This window comes from Calonectris borealis, chromosome 23, assembly GCF_964195595.1.
Source record: "Calonectris borealis chromosome 23, bCalBor7.hap1.2, whole genome shotgun sequence".
Classification (NCBI taxonomy): Eukaryota; Metazoa; Chordata; class Aves; order Procellariiformes; family Procellariidae; genus Calonectris; species Calonectris borealis.
In genome coordinates, this window is record NC_134334.1 from 6,530,662 (window position 1) to 6,558,102 (window position 27,441).

The following is a 27,441-nucleotide window of genomic DNA, read 5'->3' on the forward strand; positions in this document are numbered from 1 at the left end:
AAAAACCAAACCCACAACTGTCAGGTCTGCATGATTCTGCTTTGGATGCTTGTGACTTAAATGAGACTTTGAATATTTTCAGTCATAAACTTAGGATTTTTAGCCTTTCTTTATCCTGCAATGTACATGGCTTATCAGGAAAAATAGTTTTTTATTTCCCTCTAAAGCTGTTCTTGAAAGTATTTAGGTGATAGTTTGTTCCCAGATAAAATAGTAGTTGTTTTTTAAAAGTTGGAAGAGATTTTCAACTGATGAAATAGATTTTCCATTGCTTCTTAATTTTGGAATTAAGGGTTTGCTTTTGTCCTAGTGTACTCTTGAAGTTCTTCTGCTTTGTGTAAAGCAATAGTTGTTATCCTGTGATGTTTCATGGTTTTCCACCCCCTCCTCCACCCACTAGAATTAATCAGATTAGAAAATTTCCAAGTAATGTTATGGAATTAATTTCAAATGTACCAGCACACTGATTCAGAGTTGAATCTACATGTTATCATGTGGTAGAGTACTTACCTTATAAGCCACTGTTCAGATGTATAAAATCACAAAAGGTGTATCTGTTAGATGTAGAGATTAGAGGCACGTTCCAAATGTAGAATTTTCCTGTTCGCTTAATTAAAACTCAGTAGCACTTAAATATACGTAATTTACAAATAATTAATATAAAACCAGTTTTTCATATCTATAATTGAAATAATTTTAATTTATATCCTGTGAACATCAGTTAAATCCTCTGTATTATTACTTGAATGCAAAAAATGAATAGCACTATTTGTAAAATGTAGCTAAGATAGCTAAATTTTACTTTCAACCTTTATCATAGATATGGGAGGCCAGATCCATTGCTACAAAGGGAGTGTGATATTCGTGTCACTCTACGCATGGCATCTGTTCAGTATGTGCATACTCAGCGTTTCCAGGCAGAGGTGGTGTCTTTCATCCAACATTTTACTCAGCTTCAGGATGTCTTGGGGCGGCAAAGAGCAGCAATTGAAGGACAAACAGTATGTCTGGGGTTTTTTCTGTTCTTTCCTAACGTATTTGTGGAAGTTGAAATGCAGCATAAAATTTATGTTGATGCATCAACTCAGTGAATTGAAATTATGGGAGATCTTAGAGTTCTGATATTAGTGGAGATTGCTCATACTCATCTTGTGGTTAAAAGATCTTATTTACGACCATCTTGCTGCTATTTGAAAGTGCAGAATACCGAATTTGCACATTACTTAGAACTTTGGCACCTGGATCCTGCCGTATGCACTCATACAGGTGTTTTCCTATCTTTGTGATGCTGGACAAACAGGGCTCAAGATTTTATCTTGCCTTTTTCTCCGCTGTTCACCAGGTAGTTGTAATAGCTAAATAAGGAGAACCAACGAGAAGTCCTTCTGTTCTACTGAGAAAATCAGATGCTGAACTTCTGCACAATAGAGTCTATAATCATGACAGTCATAGCCTATTTCGTACAAAATCTAATGTGGGAGTGATTAATATAGTTAATAGTAATGGTCTTGTTTAAAAAGTCACTTCTCATAATTGGAAGAAAGACAGTTAATTCTTGCATATATTAAAATGCTTCATTGTGCATCAGTTAGAAGTTTGAATCTGATTTTGAAACATCTGTTCTAAATATTTTTTTTTCCTTCTGTAAATATTTTTTCTTAAATAATCCTTTCTTTAGGTAGCGAGCTGAGTAGTGTCTGTTACACCTCTTTTAGTTAGTGGGGACAGTATGCTTCACTCCTGATTGCTGCACCTGTTGCACAGGTGTGCGCTGTTTGCATCATACTCCTTTTTTAACTAGCCTTTATTCTCTGCCTAAAACAAGAGTTCCAGGGTTTTTTTTGTGTCATAAAATTCTATCACATCTTAATTTTGTAAATCAAGGACTAGTGTTCCTGAATTCAGTACTAATCAGTGTGAAATAATGACCCATCTCCTGCATTGTTTAAAATTTTTTTTTAATGAAATTTTGCTCTTCCCAGGTAAGAGATAAAGCGCAGCGAGCTTCCCGAGTTCTTCTTGATATTGAGGCTGGTGCTCCTGTTCTCCTTATACCTGAAAGCTCGAAGTCTAATAGTCTTATTGTAGCTAATCTTGGAAAACTGAAAGTCAAGAACAGATTTCTGTTTGCGGGTATGCCGGGTACTTTTTCACTAAAGAACAAGGTAAGAACATTAGTTCTTAATTTAGCAGCTTGTGTTTTTTCTAGTTCTTGTGCATTTTATTTCTTTATCAAAATGGTAAATGATTCTTACATTTTACTTTATATATACACTTTGTACTACTAGTAGTGAAACAGTCCGTGGCAGTGTGCTGGGTAATCTTCTGGGTCTGGCCTGCCGCTGGTTGTACCCAGCTGCTCCCTGCTGTGCCTGCACCTGGGCTTGCTTTCTGAGACCTTCAGGGCAGGGGGGAGAGTTCTGTGGAGCTCACTACAACTGGCCTTGTTAGGAAGCAGGATCCAGCTGGGTGCACGCCTGCCCATGGGAGCGTAACGGGCTTTCAGCTAACCCGGTTTAGTGGCTTCTTCAACTCTTTGCTAAACAAAATTTCAACAGTGTGAGTAGCAGAAAATAGAGATCTGTATTGGCTGAGACTTGCTGGAACACACTGGAGAACAGAATTGGTTTTAATTTTTTTTTTTTTTTAATGCTCTTAATGAAACCGAGCATGTGTAGTTGCTTTCATTAGGTGAAACCTAATGAAAGGTTTCCAGTGAATGCTTGCACCTAAGGCTAAGCGCAGGACAGGGAATAGTTGGTGTTGCTGTTGAGAGATGCAGCCAAAAATTTGGGGTAAGGAAGATCCGTCTTGGATGGCTTTCTACATCTAACCTATGCAACAAAATGAGTAGTTGTTCTGGGAATCCCCTAATCCCATTTTAAAGGGGGGCAGAAATTAGGTCGACTAAATTGCTACAAGCAGTTTTGTGGCATGTCTGTTTCCTCCGTCTGATTTATATCTACCAATGTCTTTACTGGAGGAAATACTAGACTGTAATATTGAGTTGTCTTCTGTACTCTAGTGTGCTGATGTATTTAAAGGTTTGTAAGCGGTAGATACCTAAATTAATGTTAGAGGTTAAAGGATGTGTGCATAGTAATTTTATTTCACCTTTAAAATACTGTATTATGTAGCACTGTAGAAATTTGGGAGTTTGAAAGGAGATTGGGTGGGTTTTGCGTTTTTTGTTTGTTTTGTTTTCATTTTTTATCTGTCCTATGTTTATTTTTGAGGATCTGATTTTACAAGGCAATGCATACAAGGATCCAGTTTTATTTGAGGTATTTCACATCTTTATATGGTGCTCCTCATTCATTTAAAAAAAAAAAAAAGGAAATTTTCTTGTAGAATTTAGCACTTTAAAAGTTCCTTTATACATTAAAAATGATGTTTCTGTTCTAAAGACCTTGCTGAATTCTGTAAGAATTGGATTTAAATTTGTTGTGGTGTGCTCTTTATGCATGTCTGAGTAGTTATTAATTTGGATTTATTGCATAAATTCATACATTTATAGATTATGTGATGATTTTTCTTTGCATGTACTTTTCAGTCTTGTCTTTACAATATAAAGTTAAATATTAATGTCTTCAAATTTTTGATCTTAAAATCCTTGATCATGGCTGCAATGAATTTTTCTAATGAATAATACTTAAAAACCACATAAGGCAAGTAAAATAAATAGTTAAAACCAGAAAGGAAAGATTCTGAGTAAGGATTGTACAGTGACATCAGAAGCTGGATACAGAAAGAAAATGGGAAATTACAGTAACAATACTGCAGTCATGGATGAAGTGAGCAATCGCAGAGTAAGGGGCAAGTGGATCGCTAAAGACAGACGATTGTAATCTGCTAGGGCATAGGAAGCTGGGTAAAATTGAAACATGAGGTTAATAAATTTAAATCATGACAGACTAAATGAACCCTGATATTGGCTTCGGAGTTTCAGGGTAGTGTGTAAACCTGTTCCACCAGACATATGTTTTTGGGAGAATAAATTCCTAATGTTGATGTGACTATTTTACTAGCAAACTGTACCCTTTGCAGGTTTTTGATGCTAGACACCATCATGAAGGTGGAAAAGCTCATAAGATTTCCAATGGATATGTGGTGGTGGGGAAATGTCTAAAATTTATACATCAATATAAATGAGCTTTTCTTTTTTCACCTGTGGGGATTTTAACAGTGACAGTAGGGATTTCTCCTATCTTAAACTTAGCTACTGCAGAAGAATTTTGGGACACGTTTCGGTATGATGGCTGAAGTATTTAAAGTGCATAAAATGATAGCTTCATGTATAGAAGTGTTTGTTCACATATTCTAATAAAATATTAAGGTGCTGACATGATCTTGCAGAAATAATGGCATATGTTGTTTTCATCATCCGAAGACGTTCTGAAAAACAGCTTTAAATATTTAACAATCTTTATTCTACAGAAACGCTTGGTATCTTGACAGTCCTACCCCTCTGTTTCATATTAATTTCATTTACATGGGGTTTTTTTTTTGGTTTTGTGCAAAACCCACTGGTTTAGAATTAATTTCTCTTTGAAAAGATTTCACAGCTTTTTTTTAAAACGTTGCAGAAATAAGCTTTTTTTTAAAAGAAAATGTTTTAATCTGCTGTTATGGTTATAGGAAAAAAAATTGGCCATCTTTCTACAGTAAAAGATACTGGCATTCAAATAAAATACTTAGTTTTTTGAGAGGAATGTGTTGCAGCTTGAACCTTGGTGTATTGGTTCCTTAGAATTTAAATTAAAAATCTATTGTTAATTACAAAATTTCTTTCATTAGCAGGATTCAGTTCAATTTTCATCTCCTTTGGGAACCCCAAAACATAGCATGAAGAAAACAACAAGTGCTGATGAATCAAAAGTAGTGTCGGAAGGATTGTTCATGAAAAAGTCATCAGGAACAAACATTTCTAGGCTGAAGAGTGAGCCTATGCTGAATACATTGAGTAAGCAACAAGGGCAACAACCAAAGCTACCAATTGCACCAAACCCTGACAGCCCAGGTATATGATAAATAGTAGAAACCCTGTATAGCTCTTCTTTTTCCTTACAAGCAAAATTGCACTGCATTATTTTGCATCTTATGTCACACTGAAAAAGTAAGGCTCTGGGTCTAAAGATTGTAGATTTAAAAAGAAATGACTTCTTAGTTTCAAGGTTGATTTTTGCAGTTTAAAGGGTTAGGGAATTGTAGTTCAGTTTCGGGAAGAACAATCCTGCAATTTGGGCATATTTTGAGATGCATATTGCAGACACATAAGGAGTATAGCTGGACTCTTAATTAAGATTTTATATTTACCTTTGAATGAGCTTGGTATCTGGTAGTTACAGATACTGATGAGTGTGAATAAAAAAAAAAAATTAAAAAAAAAAATCGGAATAATTTCTAGGAAAAACTAGATTTCTTTTTAAAGTAAGTTGCATTAGTTTTGTACAGATTCCTTTTTTTTCTTTCTTAATATGTTATCTCCCGTGCACTTGCAGAGGATCACGTCTGCCTCTTAGACTGCATTGTGGTTGATCTGCAGGACATGGACATATTTGCTGCGGAAAGATATCAGAGAGAGTATTCAAAGGCTGTGGAAGGTACAAGTGCGGACTTGAGCTTTCCATCCTACTTCGTGAGGCAGACAGGAGGAAGCCTATTAACAGAACCTTTCAGACTGAAATTACAAGTAGAGAGAAACTTAGACAAGTGAGTTTATCTAAACAGGATGACTTCATGCTGTCAGCCTAAAGCCAGTGTTTTAGATGCCTTTTATTGTATCTTACAAAGTATTGCCTGCTGTGTTACAGCACCTTGAAATACCGCGGTTTTTTTCCTTTGTTGTAGAGAGCTAAGTCATGCAGTTGCAGACATATCGATACATGGCAATCTGTCATCAGTCCATTGCTCTCTGGATTTGAATAAGTATAAACTGATACGTGGACTGCTGGAGAACAACCTTGGGGAGCCTATAGAAGAGTTCATGCGGCCTTATGATTTGCAGGATCCAAGAATTCATGTAAGAGGAACTGTATGCAGTTGAAATTCTCTCTTGAAATATCTGGGGTTTTTGCTGATTAGGCTAAATATCTGTTATTTTCTTGTAATTTACTAGGTGGACTGGTAGATTTAAAAAAAAAAAAGAAAATTTAGGTAGACAAACAGCGAAGGAACCTTTTTGTCTGTAGATACTCCTGTCAATTCACGTTTGTCTTGGCAATACCATTGTGCTTTCAGGTGTGTCTTGCTCTTACAGTTGCTTCATGTTTCTGAGTTTCTAATCTTTAGAAGAGACATGAGAAACAACCATCATTGCTTCTATTTATTAGTTCATTTTAGGTCTGCTGAAATATATCGGTGGGGAAAAAAGTTAACAAATCTATGAAAACTGTACTTTTTTTTTCTTTTTTCTGAAATATTTAAGCTGAGCTGCTATTGCAGTATATTATTGGTATGTTAACAAGCTTAAGATTTTGCCGTTAAGATGAGGCTTTTTGGAGGGACATGGAGGTTATCCTGTAATCACGGGCAGGGTGATGATTCCTTTCACATGGTGTCTATGACATTCCTAAAGACTTAGGAGATTGTGGAATGTGTATTACTTTGTGTTAAAAGCCCTCTTTTTGTCCCATAAATCTGAAGGAAGAATTTCAGTAATAAAAGCTTTACAGCAGAGTTGAGCCGTTTCGTTTCTTTTCGTTTCTCTTTTCGTTTCTCTTTTCGTTTCTCTTTTCGTTTCTCTTTTCGTTTCTCTTTTCGTTTCTCTTTTCGTTTCTCTTTTCGTTTCTCTTTTCGTTTCTCTTTTCGTTTCTCTTTTCGTTTCGATTCTCAAGTATTGCCTATTTGGCTGTTGTCAAATACTGTCCTTTCAGGAAGAGTGTGGGCAGCACCTGGAAATAATCAATACTTGTCCTTATTACTGGGAAGGAAGTTGTTGAATAACATGTTTTCTTTTGATCTTGTGTGGCTCCTAAGCATTGTGTGTGTTGCACGACTGTAATCTCTGCTTAAGAACCAAATAGGTGACCACAGCAGGGGGAAAAATTGCTAGGAAGCATCTAGGATTCTCTTTAAGATCTGAGGAAAAAATGGGTGAAGTTCTTCTAATACAAGTATGCTCTTCATGTCAGGCTTTTCACTTTAAAAAAAAAAAGAGTTTCAGAAACTACAAATCTGATTTAATAATAGAAGATACCTGACACAGTTTGAAAGAATTGTGGCTGTTTGTTTTTTTGGCGAGGGATGACAACGGCAACATTTTGTTTACGAACAAAGAAGCTATAGAACAGTAGTGTGAAAATGGTTAATAGACATTTTTCATTTTTCAAGCTGAAGGCTACAGTTGTGAAACGTAATTGTTTTTTCCCCAGCAATGGTAATGAAGCTCTTTGAAGGAGAAGAACAGTGCAGCTGTTTACATTTGTCTGAAATAACAAAATTTAATTCAGGAATGAAAGTTAAACAGATGATCTTAAAAAGAATGTTGGTGTTTTCCACTTTCAGACAGTTTTGAGTGGAGAAGTATATACTTCTATGTCATTCCTCATTGACATGGTTAATGTGAGTCTGGAACTGATGGATCCAAAAGGAAAAGATGGATGCAGCTCTTTAGCCAGGTATGAATTTTCTTTTGTTACTGAATATCTTATCCTAAATACTCATCCGAGAGATTATAGGACAGGAATTAACACAATGCATGAAATCATGGTTTAATAATGCAATGAAATAGAATTTCTTAGAGTCCAAATTGAGAGTTTTAGCTGATCTGAAAGATGAAAGGGAATGACACTGTTCCAAAGATACCATCTGTGTCTTTCAAGTTGTCCTTGAAATCACTGTTCAGTAATCAGTTGACTTGCCCAAGACAAATGGTATTCTAATTAAGAAAATGTTGAGAGGTAATCTTAAAAAAACAGATTTCTGCTATGTTGTTTTTTTTTTTTTAATCCAGAAGGTTCTGTATCAGTGGAAAACTTTATTACATACAGTACAGATCTACTTTCTATCTCTGTGACATGAGATGTGATTATAGTTGTTTCAGAAAATATGTAAATGAAAAATATCAGTATACCATGCATACTTTTAAAAGAAGTGACTTCTAGAAATAAATGAGCTACAAGACTCTTAAATGAATGTTTTGCTTTTTATTCTCCTAGGTTTGATTTTAAGAAATCCAAGTTGCTTTTTGAAAGCTCTTCAAATGGAACAAAGTCTGTAAATTTGGTTTCTCATTCCATGATGGCATTTGATACACGTTATGCTGGACAGAAGTCTACTGCAGGCACACCGAATGTGTTCAGTTGCATCTTTCAGTCATCAAAGAATACTAGTAGTCCAGGAGCAATCCAGATTGAATTGCACTTCAGGTTGGTAATTCTGGGATTTATTTGCTTCTTTGTTTTTAATAATGACATACTCTATCAGGATTGTCTTGGTTTTGGTACAGCTGTTATTGATGTAGATAAACTTGCTGGCATTGTATTTAAATCTGAAGACATTTTTGGCGTGGTCAGTGGTACCTGATAGATTGAAATCTCCAGTTATTAATTAACTGAAGGTTGTTTGATTTATTTTTTTTTCCCTCATTGCAATAAAAAAAAAAACAGGTTTGAATGTGTAATGTTTCGGATGAAGTTCTAGCCTATTAAAATCAGTAGTGCTTAAAGCTTGACAAGTCTGGCCTATCACTTGTATGTTTGCACAAAACCGTGTTGTGCAAAAGCTCTTTTCCAGTAGGTGTCACACTTGCCTTTCTGAGGGAGTCAAATAAATATGGAAATGGCACCTCTTTCGAAAAACAATCTCTACGTTCTCGTCTGTATTCTATCCTACCCTGTTTGTTTTTCTGTGTCCAAATCTCTTGGAATGCTTAAAGGCATCACAGTGGGTATCTGTTTTGTTCTAATTTAATATTGAAAATGAGAATATAAAGTATAATGTCAGTATTTACCTATATCAGCATGGTGTTTTATTGCGGGATGTTAATTAACAAAAAAGAGGATGAAGTGAGATGACTAGAGATGTTGCTTTCACTCTTGAGGAGGCTCACTGACCAAACTCAGCTTTCTAACTCTTTTGTAAGTCTGATACCTTCTGAAGCAGTTGCAGGAGTAATGTAGAAAAAAATCTGTGTCCAAAAAATTAGTCCAATAGAAAACCTTGAAGACATTTGTTCGTAAAAAACTAACTAACTAACTTTAGGCAATTGAGAGAAATTTGTTGTATAGATTTGGATAATGCACGATGGTTTTAAGTACTTAATAAGTTTGTGTTCAGAAAGACACCAAGATTTTGATTTGAATAAAACTAAAATGCCATGGGATTTACAAAAGGAAAAAAAAAAAGGTTTTCATGTAACTGTTGATCCAGTATCTGCCTAGATTGGAGGTTAGTTTGCACAGTACAGCCTAATCTGGTTTATGAGTGATAGTTTCAGGAATTTTCTTCCCAACTGTTGTGCTTTTAAATTTTAGCCACATAAGCATGTGTTACGTTTTTACTGGTGAGAGCATCCTTGGCACTAGATGTAAGCTTTCGCAGAGCTCAGTGATAGTATTATACTGGCTCGTGCCTTTTGGAAATATCCTGGCGAGCCAGGGAGGGTTAAGGGCTTTTACTATTGGAAGCAATGCAGGCAGGCTGCTTCTCACAAAGGAATTGCAGTTCTTTAGAGATTTTATAGTTCAGAATGTGTTGGATATAAAATTGTTTCATGGTATTTAAGCACTTAGATTATTTTCCAGTTAGCATGACCAAATATAATTGGTATTCCAGATCATGAAGCCAAACACTTTTATCCCTCCTAGCCAGATATTCAAAATGTGATGCTAAAATTTCAGTAAGGCTATCATTTTTTCTGAACGACAAAGCAGCTTCCTGTGCTGCAGAACGCTGTCAGAGTGAGAGGAAACACATTGTATGTCTAATCTGAGGGATATGGAGCCAGGTCTAAATTTCACACGCGGTGCGTTAGATTTGATACCGAACAGATGCACAATAGTAATAAAAAGTTCAGTTTTAAAATTTGAGACTTTGCAAATCAGTATCGATAATGTAAATATATTAAAGGAGCTTTTATAAGTTAATTTCTTGTTACACAGAGTTTTTCAATTAATCTTTTGTATCATTACAGCTTAGAATTCATGCAGTTAAGATCTGTTGGGTTTCTGTGGGTACAGCAACTTGATGAATTTCAATCTGTTTTTTTATATATATATATACACACATATATATATAAAAAAGGCCAGACACTCTGTAAACTAAGTGTATCCCTATGAAGTTCAATATAGTCCTTACTTGGTAGATACTGGTAGTTTTCTGCATCATTTTAAATATATGCAAGATGTAAAGTTCTTATGTATGCTTCTCTCTTCTTAAAAGGTCTACTAAGGATTCCTCCAGTTTCACAGTTGTTCTGAACAATCTTCGTGTATTTCTAATATTTGACTGGTTGTTACTTGTTCATGACTTTTTATATACTCCTGGAGATACCAAAAAGCGGGAAAATCTCCTTTCTTCCCGGCAACGCACTTACAGCAGTGAAACAACTGTTGTTCCAAAAACAGTGAAAAGTGGAGTAGTTACAAAACGTTCATCGCTACACGTGTCTACAGAAAAGCAGCTGGAAGTTAAGGTTAATGTGACAGGTAAATGTATTCTTCTCTGGTGCTTTTTTAGGAGCTTTTCTGATTGAAAGCCATGTTGTGCTAGTGGGGAAAAAAGGTCCTTTAAGGATGAAAATCAAGACATCTGCTACAAATGCTTAAAATACCTTAATGGTATTTCCAATTGCCATGTTTTCTATTTCTCATTTTGTTTTGTTAAGGAACTGAATTTGTGGTCGTTGAAGACATGTCTTGTTTTGATACCAATGCAATTATTTTGAAGGGGACTACTGTTCTCACTTACAAGCCCAAGTTGTTAGATCGTCCTTTCTCTGGTAGTTTGTTTGGCATTGAGGTAAGAAGAAATAAATTCGTTTTTGTAAAACATCTAAAATTAGAGGAGCTTGTGAAGATACTTCACTATAAATATATGTACAACAGGAGTAGTCCACAGATGATTTTTGAAGTTTGTTAGTTCCTTATCAAAGGCTCTATTCTACAGCAGTTTTAAGAATAGTTTTATGTTGTTTCTGTTAAGACATTGAAACACTTGACTACAATCTCAAAATACTGCTAGTTACTAATCTATCTTCCAGCCATTAACAGGCAAATTAATTGAAAGCTGAGGGGTGGCTGGGTAGGCAGAAGCCCACATGGTCACCAAAGGCCTGCAAGCTGTAATCGTAACTGACTTGAGGTGAACAAGCAGTATCGTGCCATTGGAATATGCAAGTAGGGATCCCTTGCGAGTAGGAATTTTGCATATGCAAAGCGATCCTTGAGTCCTATTCAGCAGAGCAGGACCACAGCTAGAGTGCTGTGGCCAGTCTTGGGGAAACAGAGCTGAAGAAGCCCTGAACAATTGAGAGGAGAGCAATAAGAACACTCAGAATTGAAGGGTACATAATATATTGGGAAAGTTCAAAAGAACTTGCTCAGAAGAGCCTGTGCAGAGATGTGGTAAATCCTAAATGCTTATTGTAGACCAAAGAACAAAGCATTTTCCATATCTGTAATAGGAGGAGTAGTGGAGTTAAGCTTAGCAGTAAAGGGAATATTTGGTTGCCTATCAGAATCTCTTTTCCTGAACTTACAGCATCGCTGGGCACTGGAATAAATTGTCTGGAAAATTTTGGAATCTCTGCTGTCTTAAAGTTTACAAAGGAATTGTCTGTAGAGAACAGTTTGGCTGTAGTTCATGTTTTGTGATAGCGAGCCAGCCTGTGATTTTGAGGTTCTTGCCAAGCCTATTCTCTCGGTTCCTAATTTTTTTAAAACCATTTTAATTTTTAGGTCTTTTCATGCCGGTTAGGAAATGAGCAAGAGACTGCACTGTCCATTATTGATCCAGTACAAATTCAGATGGAACTTGTTGGGAATGCTTCCTACCCAAGTGGTTCAGGACTGCTGGATGCTTTCAATAGTGAGGATTTTCCTCCTATTCTAGAGGTAATATTAAAGGAATGCAGAAAGTGCTCTTAGTGGTAACGAAGGAGTGATTTCTGGGATATGTTATAGAGATTAATAGTGGGGAAAAAAGTGGGCTGATAATGTAGACGTGTTAGATAGTTACTAATAACTGAAAGAAAAAGGTTCATTTTCTGTATCTCAGTGTTTATTAGAGGGGAGATCTATTTAGAGACTTCTTTTTACCATTATATCAAAGGAAGACTTTTTGGTTTTCCCCGATAATGCTTTTGGTTGTTAGTAAATAATAACAAGTTTGGTGATTTTATTACCGGAGCTTTAAAACAGTGTGGTCATAAGATTTTAATATTAAATTTCGTCTTCCTTTGGGGAAAGCTTTCTTAATATCCAAAGTATACAAGAAAAATATGTAGAAAAGGGTAATCCTATTTTTTAATTTCTCATTTAGATTCAGTTGCAAGCACTGGATATCAGACTGTCATACAATGATGTTCAACTGTTCTTGGCAATTGCAAAGTCAATTCCTCAACAGACTAGTGCAGCTATGCCTGACTCAACTGTATCGATTGCTGAAAATACTGCTAATCCTTCTAGTTTAGCACCGGTGAATGAGACTTCCTCCTTGACACATGAAAACAGAGAGGTAGCCAAACGTGCATTGGATCCTGTTCTTGGTACGTTTTTAACTGTTGGAGTGAAGCCTTTTTTTGTATCTAAAGGAGGTTTTTGTAGTGTGAAGCTAGACTATATGCTAAACACAAAAGATGTTGATATCTTCATCGTGTAAAACCCTTCATTGATTTGAATTATCTGATAATAACATTATACTGATGATACTATTAAAAAAAAAGTAGATTCCCCCCCCCCCCCTGCTTGTAGTATGACGGTGACTTGATTTATAGTCAGTTTTATATAGCATCACTTGTCATTTTAAATCATCATGGAGTACTTCTTAGGTAGCAAACTTTTAAAAGGGGACAAGGGTCACCTCTTCAAACTCATTAAACTGATAGTGAAATGGAAAGCATCATAATTACCAGTTATTTCTTCATGTCTATCAATCTTTTGTTTTGGTGACATTGCTTTTTTTACAACCTAAAAATTGTGTGTGGTCGGAACCACTGCCTGACAATAACGAGGAAATAGACACTAATGAAAAAGGCTTTCTTCTCTGCTACTGCACTTGAGAGTCATGTGGGGAGTTCAAAGTAAATAAGTAATTGTGTTCTGGATGAAGGGTTGATTTACAAAAAAAATGTTAGTCCCAACTGAAATTCATGGAGTACATTGGGTTCCTGAAGGAGAATAAAAATAGCCCCTATATTCTAGAATGTAAACATTATGGGTTGGGGGTTTTGTTTTTGGAGTTTTTTTTGTAAAAGCAGTGCTGTGAATCATGTGCTTTTTCTACAGTTGCAATCTTAAACAAACAAATCCACATTTTTCATACAGATATATCTTAATTTTAGAAATGGAAACAAGTAGATAACTGTCAAGGATTTATGATTGGCTAACTGTTCAATTACAGAGGTACAGCTGGCTCGCCTCCAGGAGTTGGGATTCAGTATGGAAGATTGTCGTAAAGCTCTTTTGATCTGCCAAGGTAACCTCAAACATTCTTAGTTGGCCTTGCAGATTGTTCATATTACCTAACTTGCAATTTAGTAAAAACTTTCAGAGTGTAAGGTAGCTGGTGCACAGGCAGTATTTCCTTCTCTTCTTTACTTTGGCTGTGTGTTGGCATATAATCTTAAGCATTCTAATTTTTCTGTTCTACTACTGTATAGAACCCACCCCCCAAAGATTCTTCTTGCCTTTTAGGGTGTCATGTGTGGGGTGTTTGAGTGTATTTTTGGGGGGGGGGGGGGGGGGGGGCGGGGGGCGGGGTTGAGTTGTGGGGGTTTTTTTAATTTTATGGCATACCTATTTTTTGTTATTATCCATCTCTTTCTCTTTAGAGCACGTGTTTTCATCTCTCCCTTTTTGAATCGTGTATTTTACCTACTTCTATGTGCAATACATGAAAAGAAGATGAAGCTTTAACACAAGTGATTCTTTTTCTTTAGCACTGTCACGTTTCCCACCTTATTTATAGGCATTCATAGTATTAATATAGATTTATTTTATGTTGCCACTCAGTTTGCAAACTTCAAAACACATTTCTTGTTCTTAGAAAATACTAATTATTTATAATCTTCTCATATTTATGTTATTAAATAGAACATATTCAAGGTACTGTTGGTGTCTTGCTGTACTTTGTAAGAGAGAGGGAATTAGTTTGCTTCCGCATGTTTTTTAAATAAGTGCATTTCACTGAGAAGGTAGATGATGATTGATTGGTTGTTTGGTTTTATCTAAGGTGACTTGAAAAAAGCAGCGAGCTGGTTATTTAAGAATGCTGAACCTTTGAAATCGGTTTCCCTGACCTCTTCTGGTCGAGATAGCCAGGGGATTGTGCCTTTTCAGTTCATCTCTGGAGTGGAAATAAAAGCAGAAAGTATATGCATTTGCTTTATTGATGACTGCATGGACTGTGACGTTCCCCTTGCTGAGTTAACCTTTTCACGTGAGTATCATGTTTTGCTGAGTGAGCTGCATAAAATTACTGTCATTTATTGTGTACGTTCAGCACCATGCTCCAGTTTCTTAGGACTTGTGAAATTTCAACTGACAGCGTTGTGGTGGTGGTGGTTGTTTTGTGGGGTTTGGTTTTTTTGTTGTTGTTGTTTTAGCTTTTGTTTGTTTGTTTTAGTTTTGTTTTTAGGAAGATTACAGTCTTTGTAGGGTTGAGATTCTCTTTTCCCCTTTATACATCACGTGACAAATGGAATCTGTCCTGAGCAGAACCCTAGGGAGTCTTTGTGTTGTAAAGCGTGGTGGCCTATAAATGTTATTTGAAGAGTGTTATGATACGCTTTTTGTACATTTCAACTTAAAAGACAAGACAAAACTTTCCATTGCTTACTCAACAGTTCACAAAATCAGGAAAGTTGGTTGTTTTGCATTAGTATAACATTCACTTTTTTTTTCCCAGGTTTGAATTTTCTCCAACATTTGAGAGCCAACCCTGAAGGCTACGCTCATTTTACCCTCTCTGGAGATTATTACAATCGTGAGCTTTCAGGTGAAATACTGGGGGGTTTGTGATTTTCTTTATTTAAGTGTAGGAAAACAGCCTTGCCTACTATAGTAGCCTGAAATTCACCCAACATGAAATGCATGTAAGGGAATGTGAAAGGCTGACTTTTGTGATCACGCCTGTGTGTGTGAGAATATGTGATCCTAGACAAGATATCCTAACTTGATATTGGATGGAGGGATGTGGAAAATAGAGAGATTGCTGATATGAAAGTTGTACTGAAGTTTTCAAATGTAATTGCATAAAAAGTTACATAACCTGCTGTCTCTGTATTCGCTTCTCTTTTTTAGTATTTAATTGTTTTGATGCATTCAATTTGTTACTTATTTCAGGGAGGAAAAGCAGATGAGGGTAGGCGGTTAGGCTGAAGACAATGGATTAACATAAGAAGACCACTATAATTTATGTTTTAGATACAAAAAAGCAAGTTATTCCTCTATACAGGTCAGCCACTGACAAAAGAAATAATCTAGTTGTGTGTTTTCTTTGAATTGAGAAACTAAATTTTCTGTTACAAATTTGGTGGCCACAACCTCAGGAATTATCTGTCAATAACAAGGTAGTTTTTTTGTTTTTAAAAATATGTAGGGTGTTTTTTTTTAAATAGCTTTTAGACCTTTGTCTTTTATTACACTGAATAGTTAGGCCAACGTACGGTGTGAAATTCATTTTCAAAACTATTTCAGAGAACTTAGTTCCAGCTTACTTCAATATGAAGCTGTAAATGCCTTCTAATGCTTTACTCGGAATTAAGATACTTCTTCAAGACCCTACATATAGTATACGCTGGTTCAAATGGAAGAGCTGGAGCAATTTTGTATTAGCTAGTAAATTAAATCTGTAGGCTTACAAGTTCGTCTTGAACGCAGATTGAAAGTAAAGGATCTCATTATTAAAGTTATATTATTAAATACGTAGGTATGTAAACAGCATTCCAATGTGGCCTTCAAATGTATAATACATGTGACGTTTTCTGTTTGTTCTCAGGCTGGGAGCCATTTATTGAGCCATGGCCGTGTTCAGTTTCTTGGCAACAGCAAGCTTCGAGCCGCCTCCACCCTTCCCGACTGAAGCTGGAAGTAAAGGCTAAACACCGTTTGGATCTAAACATTACCTCTGTCTTCATAGGTATGTAGGAGCATTCCCTGAGAGCATCGCTATACAGTCTAATTTTCACTGTACTGAAAATGACGGACATTTCTAGTCCTGCTGGTGTCCCATAGATGGAGAGAGGGGGATTTGGCACAAGTCCCTAGATACTTCACATGATATTGTACACAGGTGTGCATTTAGGCAGCCTGTATTTTATCAGATACTGTGAAAGTGTAAAGACGTGAGCTACATATTTTAGAGGTTAGTAGGAATTCTTTTCTGGTCATATGAATTCTATCAAATTCATATGTTATTTGAAATTTATTTTTAATCAGAAACAGGCTTTCATCTAAAGCTTTCCGTACTTTACAGTACTTAAAAATATTTTGATAAGCTCGTCATTTTTCAGTACATTGACAGGCATAGTGGGGAGCTACTCATTTCAGTTCTGCAGTCTCTGAAAACCTGAGCTGTCAATTGCCACCTCAGGAAGTCAAAATATTTTGTTCATCATTAACTCAAACTTCATGTAAGCTTCTGTGTTGTGAGACTACGATTGTGTGCATTTCCCAGAAATATTGCTTATTCTGTATGCAAATCTGAATAATTTGGTGATCATAATAAAAAAATGTAAACAGCTGAGCTTGCAAATGTAACAGAAGAGCCTTCCTTATTCCTTGAATATTCATTCCTTTCTCCCTGTGGGGCTGGCAGAAAGAGGGAGCCAAGGTGGGAGGAAAAGATGCAAATCAATGATTCCTAAGAGTTCCCATGATGCTTTTTAATACTAGTGATAACAAGTAGTAAGGCTAGTTCATGATTAATGCTGTGCCAGAGGACTCTGTTGGTGTCTTGATATTTATGCAGGAATGTGCATGTACCTCTTAAAAAGAAAAAAAAAATCAGAAACTGCTTCTAACATAAAAATATTTAAGATTAATTGCCTCCTCGGGGAGAGCTCTTACATTGCCACAGGAGTATCTTAAGAACATGGAATTCCACTGAAAGTTTTTGAAAAAAAAAGAAAAATCTTAAGAATATAAAAACATTTGTTTTTGAAGACACTGCTGTGATTTCATGAGCTGCTGTTTGTCTTTAACTTATGTAAGAAGCTCACAGAAAAAGCAATAAAGTAAAAGTTTTGCCATTAAAGTGGAATAACTTGGTGTTATGAATTTGACATACTTTTCAATTACTTCGTTTACTGCCATGTACTGTCTATGCTTATATTCCTCTAGAACAATACACATGTACCAAACAGTCGTGGATGGAAGATTACTGTAAACAGGACAAAGAAGTGAATGTAATCAGTTCAGAAGACTGGATGGGTTCTTCGGTGGATCCACCATGTTTTGGGCAGAGTATGATACTCATTAATCACACTTTATTTGAAATAGTCCTGACGTACACAATAATCTGTCTAATGTATTGCAAACATAAGTATTTGGTCTTCATAGCATACAGTGAATTGTTAGAGATATTTGGCAAAAAATACAAAAATGCTATTTTCTGTTCAATTTTGTTCAATCCTTTAAAAACAAAAACCTTTCTGTCTACATAGCTTTGAGTGAGAACTTTGCATTGCTAGTTCTGCTTCCTTTTTTTTGTCATGCTTTCTCAGTTAATGAGTGACTATCCTGTCAAAGATTAAATAAGAGTATTGAGTTTAGATTGTGTGCAATTCAGAGGTGATCTTTTTCTTTCTGTACCCCCAAAGACCTAAATGACTGAGTTTCTGGAAAAAATGCTGTTATATTTGTGAAACAATTCTCTAAGTAATAGCTCTTGATATGTGGCAGGTCTTTTGAGCTGCTTTTCTCCCAGTGTTACTTCTGGAAGAAATTTTAGCAATTCAAATGCCAACTTAGCGTAAGCAAATGGGTAGAGACTCATACACTGATCGCATGATGCCAACTGTCTGTATCTTTCCTGATGCATGATGGGGAAGAGTGTACCTGTATTTGTGTGTTTTTTCTTACCTGCTAATTTTGTCTTTCCTGTCTGCCAGGCCTTCCTCTTGTCTACCTTAGAACTAGGAGTACAGCCAGTTTGACTAACCTAGAGCATCAAATCTATGCTAGAGGTACTGTATAGCAGAGAGAGACAAAAAGGTTGTTTTCTTCTTTGGAAGGCTCTCGTACAATAAATACTGTGTTGTATGGGTGACTCGCTGGTAGATTGGCCTTTATATTTAAAACAAACGAAAAACCAACCCAAAACCAAACAACATAACAGCTACTTTGCTTTTAAGCTGCTTAATTTAGTATTTCATCCCATCTTTCTCTTATGTTCCTCTCTGGGCCCTTCAGGAAAGAAGGGAGAAGTATAATTAATCCTAGGAAGGAAGACTGTCATTTTGAGGAAGATTATATGAATTGTTGACTATTCAATGTCCCTTTTCTAGCGAGGCAGTATACCGTGATTAAAAATACCATAATAAAATCACAAGATTTTTTATTCTATATTCTAAAAATATCCAACCGTATGTTCGATATACACACTTATGCTTGATTCAGCATGTATATTTAGCTCCTTAAAACTAAGATGCCTTCAGAAGGAATAATCTGTTTTCAATAAGCCTTAGGAAGTAAGGCATTTCTAATAAATATCCTGTGAATTAGTTTGTTTTATATTTGACAGTACAGTCTTTGGGCAAAACCATCCACTTTAAAGTAAGATTTCTTAATTTTTATTTTTTAAGCGTTGCGACATTATGGAAGACAAAACAGCACACTTGATAAATATGGTGCCCGTGTAGAAAAGTTGCTGAATGGGAGGAGAGAAAGCTTTCTATAAGTCTACATCTGTGGCCCATTCAGACTGCCCCTTAGAAACATTTTCTCTGAGTGGTTGTGGATAGTTCATAGGTGTTTAAAAAAAACTCCAAAATGGAAAACGATAGAACGATTTATTTTTCTGAGGTATTTTTCAGAAGTTTTTTTTTTGTGAAAAAACAAGACCTTTTAATAGTTATTGCTTGGTTTTTAGTGGGTGTTGCAACTAAACGACTAAATTAATTATGAAAAAAACCTCCTTGTAATGGTAGTCTTTATTTTCAGGCAGTAGTCTCAAAAATGCAACTTCTACATTATTTTTCTTTTGAAAGTCAGGCCATAGTCCCAAAAATTCTTTTCTTAAAAGTCTCAAAAAATAAATTGGCAATCGATTAAATGCCAGAGTAAAAGCTCATTTGGCTCCTGGTCTGTAATTTTGTAGAACCTGGGCTAGACAAAAAATTGTATAAAGTCAAGCTCAACACTAAAAAGATTGTTTTATTTGCAGTTGGCAAAAATCAGAGTTTTCTTCTTCAAGAATTTAATCTTCTTGCCATTTAATTGGAAAGAACTTTCTCTGTAAGCTTTAGAGAGATCAGATTTAAGTCTCCAGTGACAATATAAGGTACATAGGAGTTTGATGTCATTGATTTGGAAGAAAGTTGCATGCGATCGTCAATAACTCCTTCAAAAACTTACCTACCCACCCTGCGTTATCCCTTCTTGCCTCTGTAAACCTGTGCTTAAGTTATTCTTAGTTAGACACATGTTGTAGTGGGATGACTGGGTCTCAGAACATGAAGTACTTTAACTTGGTATCAGTCAGCCTTTGGAGTGACTGCAGATAAATTCTGTGGAATAAATTTCATTTCTGTCTTACCATTTCTTTAAACAGCTGATTTATTGTGTGTGCCTTCTTTCTGCTTCTCTCATATAAAAAGATGTATGTATTTAGGGAGCAGCCATTTATCTTCCTTTTTAAGTGGTTACTGGAATTTGACAGGGTTTTTTTTCTGTCCAAACACAGTAAGTATTTTCACAGATACGATGTATTGCGGTATGGAAGATGAGAGTAACACTTGTGTGCTTGTTAGTAATGCCTACTTGAAAAAAGTCAAACATGATAGGTGAAGTTTCTTGTTCTGGGGTTTTGCTGTCCCAGCATTTTAACAAAACCAGATTACCTTTGGCTGCATTCAAATTATTTTTCATACTTTTTTTACTAAGCTTTATCCTGTATAGGAAAATATTCCTACTTTTTCAGTCTTTGAGGATGGAAGTCCCATTTAAAGAGGGTACTGGATAATCCTGTATTCGTCATGTTAATTAGAGCATACATCTTAATTATAAGTGAATATGTGTTTAATACTTTATGAGCATTTGGATGTACATGAAAAGTTACTGATTATGATTGAGTTTTTAGTTAGGTTTTCTACATGTTAGTTATAACTGGAGGCATAGTATTTTATAAGACTTGATATGAAGAAACAAAAGAACGTATAGATTAAGCTCAGTTCCTGGGGGGTTGATGTAGGGGAAGACTTTTTCTTTGCTTTGTACCGTTTCTATACTGGTTACTAATTTTTTAAATGTTTTTAGTAATCTATTATCCTGTTTCTTCGATCTGTTTTTCTTTACTTAGTGCAAGTTGTGGTTCTCCAGCCATTGTGTCTCATCCTACATTAGCATCTGATCAGTGCTTCTCTCGTAAGCATTTAGACAAATCTTTATTGTCTTTTATAGCTGAAATGAAGACTCCAAAACGTAGGCAACCGTTTGTCCCATTTGCTCTAAGAAATCATACTGGATGCACTCTGTGGTTTGCTACCCTAACTACAACACCTACCCGGTAAGAAGCTGTTGTGGGATCACTTTGACAATATTTGTCTGGCTTCTCTAATGTGTCAGCCAAACCTATTGTTTTCAGTGCTTTTATTCTCTTGCAGAGAAACATAGGCAACTCCCAGTCTTTTTTAGTTAAGAGCATTTTCTTTGACATTGACATAGTTTTGCTACTAAAAAAAAGTAGTTACCCCCCCCCCTTCTTCCCCAAGATGCCCGAGAGAATTTGAAAACCGGTCAGATACATTCATGATGTATATGTGTTTACTGCAGGACTTCTACAGACTGAAGCAGACTAAAAAGCACTTGTTACTTGAAGTAGTCATTTGTCAGTTTGTAAAATGATGTGATTCTCTTCACAGGGCTGCACTGTCTCACAGTGGGAGTCCAGGTGTTGTTCCTGAGGAAAACGGGACGTTGCTGGATGATGCCCATAATGTCAGTGAATGGCAAGAAGTTATCACTGGGGAAGAGATTCCCTTTGAATTTGAAGCCAGAGGGAAACTCAGACACAGGTGAAGGGACTAGGCTGTGCGCTGTGTTTTGACACACTCATATATGGAACACATAGGATCGTAGTTGTGAGGACACTAGCAGATACTAAATAAAAAGTGGAATTTTTTTTAAATCTCCTGTTAATGTTTTGTTTTTAAATATTTAAAACTCATGTATAGAGTGAAATTGTCAGTTGTCTAGTAAGCAGCATATATTGCTATTGGTGGCAGCCGTTCCTAGATGTGAGTTGGATCATTATGAGCTTTTAAAAAGACTTAGGGGCCTCAATTACAAATCATATGTCCTTTATTCTAATAAAGGTCTGGGTCGGGGGAGATGTTGGTTGTTGAGCATAAGCATTATCAGTGTTAAGAACTAGAAGAACTTGTTAACAAATTCGTAGCAAGCTTTTATTTTTGCTAATATGACATAGTTGTACTCTTGTATGTTCATTAGGGAAGGTGGAACAATTGAACAGACATAAAATCAGGTCTGTCTTCACCCATGAAATGGAAAAACTCTTGAGCCTTTTTTTTTTTAAACACTTCAGTGAGATTCTGTATTCAGAATCCAGAGGGTGTTCTTGGTTTGAACTGTTTGGCGTTTACACTGTGTAATAATGCTTAATAATAATTTAACTTGATCTAACCTGGTAGGCACACACATGATCTAAGAATTCATCAGCTGCAAGTGAGAGTAAATGGCTGGGAAGAAGTCAGTCCAGTATCGGTAGACAAAGTTGGAACGTTTTTCCGATATGCTGCACCAGATAAGAACTCATCCTCTTCTACTGTAAGTTCTGATTTGGAGTGTTGGTTTTAATAGAATATGTAATTACAGAGTAATGATGTCTCCAAGATTTTGATCTTAAAGCAGCAGCTGTTGTCTGATTGTGTTCTTTCCAGTTAGCTTGGATTGGGAGAGTTTGGAGATGCTGGGTTCCTAACTGGCAGTTTCATGCATAATAAAACACAAACAGAGCAGTCAGCAGTTAGTCTGTGCTTAGCAGTCAGACCTTCCAATGACAGAACTAATATATTAGTGACAGCGTCATGGAGATTGAGCTTTAAATCAGCACAGCATTTCAGCAGCTACTTTTATTTATTCTATTGCAGGAATGCTTTTCATGTGTTTAATTTACTTAAAATAAACAACACTGGCAATTTCCTGTAAGCCTAGAGATTGTTGAAATATGTAGCTGCTTAGACAAAATATTCTTGTGAAGGAAAAATTGTAATAATAATCAGCAGGCTGGCAGTTGATGGTTGAGGCTCAATGATAAAAATGATCGTGTGGATTTTGAAACTAGTTAAGTTTTGAGACTAGCTACTGAAAATTGTTGAGCACTGGAGAAATTGGAAGTTGAGATCTTTTTGGTATAAAACAGGATTAGAATTTAATTTCATGATACTACTGAAAAGAGCCAGTGGTCTCTTATTTGAATCATTTCTGATGTTTTCATATTGAAGCATAAAAAGCATCATCTATCTTTGTGACTTGATTCTTGAAGGAAAAGGATGCAAATTAATGAGAATTGCTGTTCAGGAACATCTTCTGTAGCCTTTTTTCTTTTTTTGTTTTTCAACAAACCTTCTTCTTTCAACTTCGTTTCTTTTTAAAGCAGTATTACAAACAGGTTTTGCTAATATAGTTCTGACATGTTTTCCAAGCTGTATTGAAGATCAGAAACACAAAGTGATGAAAGTATTTAGTTTATTCTTCTGTAGTAATGTTCTGTATTACAACTGAGAGAAATATCTTAAAAGTTGAACAATTTTAACTTTCTTGTTTACTTTTCTCCCAGCTTGGAAGCCCAATAAGTAGAACAAATATAATACATCCACAAGTCTACGTGAGTATATATTTTCATTTTTTGAGAGCTACTTAAATAAGACTAGCATAATTCTACAAGTGAACTGGCTTTTCCATCCTTTTAGAACCTTTTCAATAGAAAGGAAACAAAAGTCAAGCAAACAAAATGAACTTTCAAGTCAGAACGAGTATTTAACATGACTTACCATTCCTCACCCATGTAAATGGTTGTTTGAAGAATGGGTCTTAAATTGCAGTATGTGAATTCCAGCATATGAGCCCATATAAAATGTGGTTTTCACGATCGAAGTGGCAATGACTGTGTGTAATGTAGGAGATAAAACACCTCAGTTGAAGGGCAGCTAAGAGTGAAGAAAGGATGAGTATTTTAAGAAAGCTTCACCTTATTTTTTTAGGTTTGACAGATAGGAATGATGAGTGACTGTTAATGATATGAGGCTTGGAATTCAAACTCCATGAATTTATAAAATAAGGTAATAGTGAGATAGCGTACAAAGTGTTCTTTTAGGATCTGTGTTGCTCTTATTTGAACTTGCATCGTTTTGAAAAAGGTAATGGAGTTAGTAGTATTTAGAATTGCTTTTTCAGAGTTAATTTTACTGTGTTTTGTGGAGGAGGTACAGGATGATAAATCATTGTTATGAAACTGTATATACCTTAGGTGTTGCACTTGGTTGGACTCAGCTGGCAAGTGTTTACTCCAGCAGTTACTGCTTCAAAATTGAGGTGTCCCTCTTCTAGGTGTAATCATTACCTGAGCTTTTTAATGCTTTTAAATATCTTCCAGTTTTCTTCATTGCCTCCAGTTCGTGTGGTATTTGAAGTTACCATGGAAGGTAGTGCTCGGAAAGTGATAACAGTGCGCTCAGCCCTGATTGTGAAGAACAAGCTGGAAACACCAATGGAACTAAGACTAGATAGTCCTTCTGCTCCTGACAGTAAGTCTTGTATGTTCCTTCCGTACCATGGGGAATCTTTAGCTTCCTCCCCAAGAAGATTCATCACTGCCTCTAATGGTTAACAACAAAGTAGACCTCCCTAGAGGAGAAATAGCTAATCTTAAGAAGAAAGCGATCAGCAGCGTAAGCTGTAAACCCAGTAGGATTTGTCCTTACTGGTCAGGTAAACGAGGAAGGCTGAGACTCTGTAAAGACTGAATCTTATTTCTGTATGTAGCATGTTGTATCTTTTAGCAGTAGCCTACGTTTCAGGTGTTAGCATGCAAAGGTGCAATCCAGAAATGTAGTGATATGCTGATGATGTACCCAAAATGTAATGAATTATGTCTTTTTGAAATAAGCATTTTCATTAAAGCATCCAAGGAAATTGGATTTGAATCACAGCAAGTTTTTAGTTTGTTTCCAGTTTCAGCTTTACACACCTAAATTCACCTGCTGCGAGATTGTTGGTAGGGCTTAAAACAAGGGTAATAGGGTTGGTGTTTGAAATACGCATACAGTAACTAGTGTTTTATGTTAAAACGTGTTGCTTCAAAAATTTGAGACTTGCTATTTGAAAGTTGTGTGCTTTTCAGTAAAGGGGCCTGTTCTGATATGTGTATTTTCTTCTCTGGTTGCAGAACCTGTAGTTCTTCCAGCAGTTATGCCAGGAGATTCCTTTGCTATTCCATTACATCTTACATCTTGGCGTTTGCAAGCCAGGCCAAAAGGAATGGGAGTCTTTTTCTGTAAGGCTCCAATTCATTGGACTAATGTTCAGAAGAGAGCAGAAGTATGTAGCAGCAAGCGAGAGTGTCATTCAATGGAATCTGAAAATAGCCGATTTTTCAGGTAATTAAAACCTAATTATTTCTCTGTAAGCTGTGTTATCTTCTTCTCATAAATGAAATACTGTGAAAGTAAATAACAGGAAAGAAAATACTTAGAGATGAAAGCTTCTGCAGTTTAATGGGGCATTTTGTTTGGTCTGTTGAATAATGAGAAAGCATTGAAGCATAACTGCTATATTTCTGCAGGGCTCCTTGAAGCCCATTTGTCAGTGCCTGTTAGCAAATGCCTGAGAATACATAGTAAGCACACTATTAATATTTTTTTGTAAAAAAGAAAAGGTTAGAAAATAGAATGTGGGCTTATGTTAAACTACCTACTCTGTCTCAGAATAATGAGTGGTTTGCCATAGTGTGTTCGCAAATACTCGTTCTTTGTCCTGAATGTCCTGTACTCTGTTCTAAGCCCCAAAATGTCACTGCATAGTGAGCACTTAATGGAATTTTGTAGTTATCTGATATGACAGATTTAGGGATGCTCTCAGTCTAGGAAATAGTAGAATAGAGATTATGGGAGTTGTTTCAGGAAATGACCTTTCCGTACTATGTAGTCACCGCTGTGTGTCAGTTCCATAGTTCATTTCTTAATGTGCTGATTTTGAATGTATCACGGGGAGGAAGATTAACAAATTATTTAAAATGAAGTTTACTTACTCAATTTTTTACCTTAACTAACGAAAAACTGAAGTGTCAGGTAGCCAAAGCAGGGATATATCTACTGGGAAGAAGGACACGTTCAGCATTTATGTTTAAGAACATGATTATTGTTTACTTTAATAGTTAAAATCTCTTTTTAGTGATAGTTGATAACATGTTTCTGTGAGTTTATGGAAGTTGGTTTTAAAGTTGGTAATCTGTAAAAGTAATTTCCTGTTAGGTCTTTGAACAAGTGAGGTTTTTTGAGTGACTAAATTAATTCTTTGCTTAAAATCAGGAAAATCCTGTTGCCTTAATGTTAGGCATAAATATAAAATACCTTATAATTAAACTCTAAAGTGATTATGTGGAGAACAATTCTAAATGCTGTCTTTGCTATCAGTCCTAAAGTTACAGCGTGTTGAGGGATTTAGTGCAATACACAAAGACAAGGTTCAATTATTCTGTCGAGTTCATTGACAACTTCTCATATACTTCTGCCTTCACAGGTTTTGTGTGGCTATAAAGAAGGAAAATTATCCGGATTACATGCCTTCTGACATATTTTCTGACAGTGCTAAACAGATTTTCAGACAGCCTGGGCATACTATTTATCTCTTGCCAACGGTCGTAATCTGTAACTTGCTACCTTGTGAACTCGAGTTCTATGTCAAAGGAATGCCAATTAATGGGACGTTAAAGCCTGGCAAAGAGGCGGCATTGCACACAGCTGATACATCTCAGAACATTGAGCTTGGTAAGGTTCTTTTTCAGATACCACCTTCTGATCCTCCTAGAGGAGTACCTCAATATAACTGTTTCTTGTACAAGGAACTATGGTGCAAGAATGGAAAAATTAAAAAATTGAAAACTTTTATATGATTATTTTATTGGGTTGCAGGGTTTCTTATAGTTAATAACCAAGTGCCTGCATCCAAAAAAAATACTAATAGTGCCATCATTCCCCCAAATCTGTCAGCTGTCTTGGTCTGTTCTTTATTTGGCTCTTTTCTCATTTTCCTGAGAGTGGAAACAGTGGAAACTGGAGAGAACAGTGACAAAGAAGGGAATAAAGCAAATAAGTTCCCAACGTTTTGGGTGGTTTTGCTGTTTTCTTTCTGACAGAAAAAGTTGGTGTTGAGAGTACGTATGAAATTATTCAACACTGGCTGGACTTCTGATGCCTAAGGCAGTAATTAGCCCTAAGCAGGGTTCTTTACAGAAATTTTTTTGCTGCTTGTGACTTAAATGGAGGCATTTCTTCATGAGGTCAGAGGTTACTACACTGGGCAGATCTAAAAGTTAATCTGGGTAAGCTATATGAAATATTCAGAAAGATCAAGCCATATGAAACACCAGCCTGTGTGCTTATCAGAAACTAATGTTTCTGTGTGGGTGACGTTTGAGTTTATTTTGTTTTGCTTTCATAGGGGTATTGCTAGAAAACTTCCCGATCTGCAAGGAGCTGTTGATTCCTCCTGGGACACAAAACTATATGGTGCGGATGCGATTGTATGATGTCAACAAACGACTGCTAAATTTGACCATACGGATTGTATGTCGTGCTGAAGGTTCTCTAAAAATACTGATTTCAGCACCATATTGGTTAATCAACAAAACAGGTAAGTTTACAGTATTTTCTTTCATAGCTGTGATCAGGAACTGGGAAATAAAGATTTTGTGTTTTGATTTGTTTTCTAGCCAAATAGTGCTTTTAAGCACTACTTAAGAAGAACTAAAGTTGCAGGAATTTTTTTTTTTTAACAGTGCCAACAGCTATTGTTTGATGAATGTTATAGCAGATAACTT

General features: G+C 36.0%; 1 protein-coding gene across 9 annotated transcripts in view; it reads left to right on the forward strand.

Moving 5' to 3' along the window:
- Positions 1–27,441, forward strand: part of VPS13D (vacuolar protein sorting 13 homolog D) — a 109,808-nt gene that overhangs the window by 24,471 nt on the left and 57,896 nt on the right. For 6 of the 9 annotated variants that reach the window (XR_012677084.1, XR_012677083.1, XM_075172527.1 and 3 more), the window contains 25 exons: positions 821–1,001; positions 1,983–2,165; positions 3,237–3,284; positions 4,798–5,020; positions 5,502–5,712; positions 5,851–6,022; positions 7,507–7,619; positions 8,160–8,369; positions 10,384–10,649; positions 10,829–10,962; positions 11,901–12,056; positions 12,484–12,709; positions 13,564–13,638; positions 14,395–14,601; positions 15,070–15,159; positions 16,162–16,302; positions 17,505–17,627; positions 20,784–20,889; positions 21,245–21,397; positions 22,034–22,169; positions 23,182–23,229; positions 23,998–24,148; positions 24,790–25,000; positions 26,142–26,389; positions 27,063–27,254. Coding sequence is in view for 7 of the 9 variants with exons in the window: in XM_075172527.1 (XP_075028628.1) it covers positions 821–1,001; positions 1,983–2,165; positions 3,237–3,284; positions 4,798–5,020; positions 5,502–5,712; positions 5,851–6,022; positions 7,507–7,619; positions 8,160–8,369; positions 10,384–10,649; positions 10,829–10,962; positions 11,901–12,056; positions 12,484–12,709; positions 13,564–13,638; positions 14,395–14,601; positions 15,070–15,159; positions 16,162–16,302; positions 17,505–17,627; positions 20,784–20,889; positions 21,245–21,397; positions 22,034–22,169; positions 23,182–23,229; positions 23,998–24,148; positions 24,790–25,000; positions 26,142–26,389; positions 27,063–27,254 (4,004 nt within the window). In the remaining 2 variants the exon portion in view is untranslated. The remainder of the gene's footprint in view (positions 1–820; positions 1,002–1,982; positions 2,166–3,236; positions 3,285–4,797; positions 5,021–5,501; positions 5,713–5,850; positions 6,023–7,506; positions 7,620–8,159; positions 8,370–10,383; positions 10,650–10,828; positions 10,963–11,900; positions 12,057–12,483; positions 12,710–13,563; positions 13,639–14,394; positions 14,602–15,069; positions 15,160–16,161; positions 16,303–17,504; positions 17,628–20,783; positions 20,890–21,244; positions 21,398–22,033; positions 22,170–23,181; positions 23,230–23,997; positions 24,149–24,789; positions 25,001–26,141; positions 26,390–27,062; positions 27,255–27,441) is intronic. The other 3 variants (XM_075172528.1, XM_075172530.1, XM_075172531.1) reach the window with 3 other exon arrangements.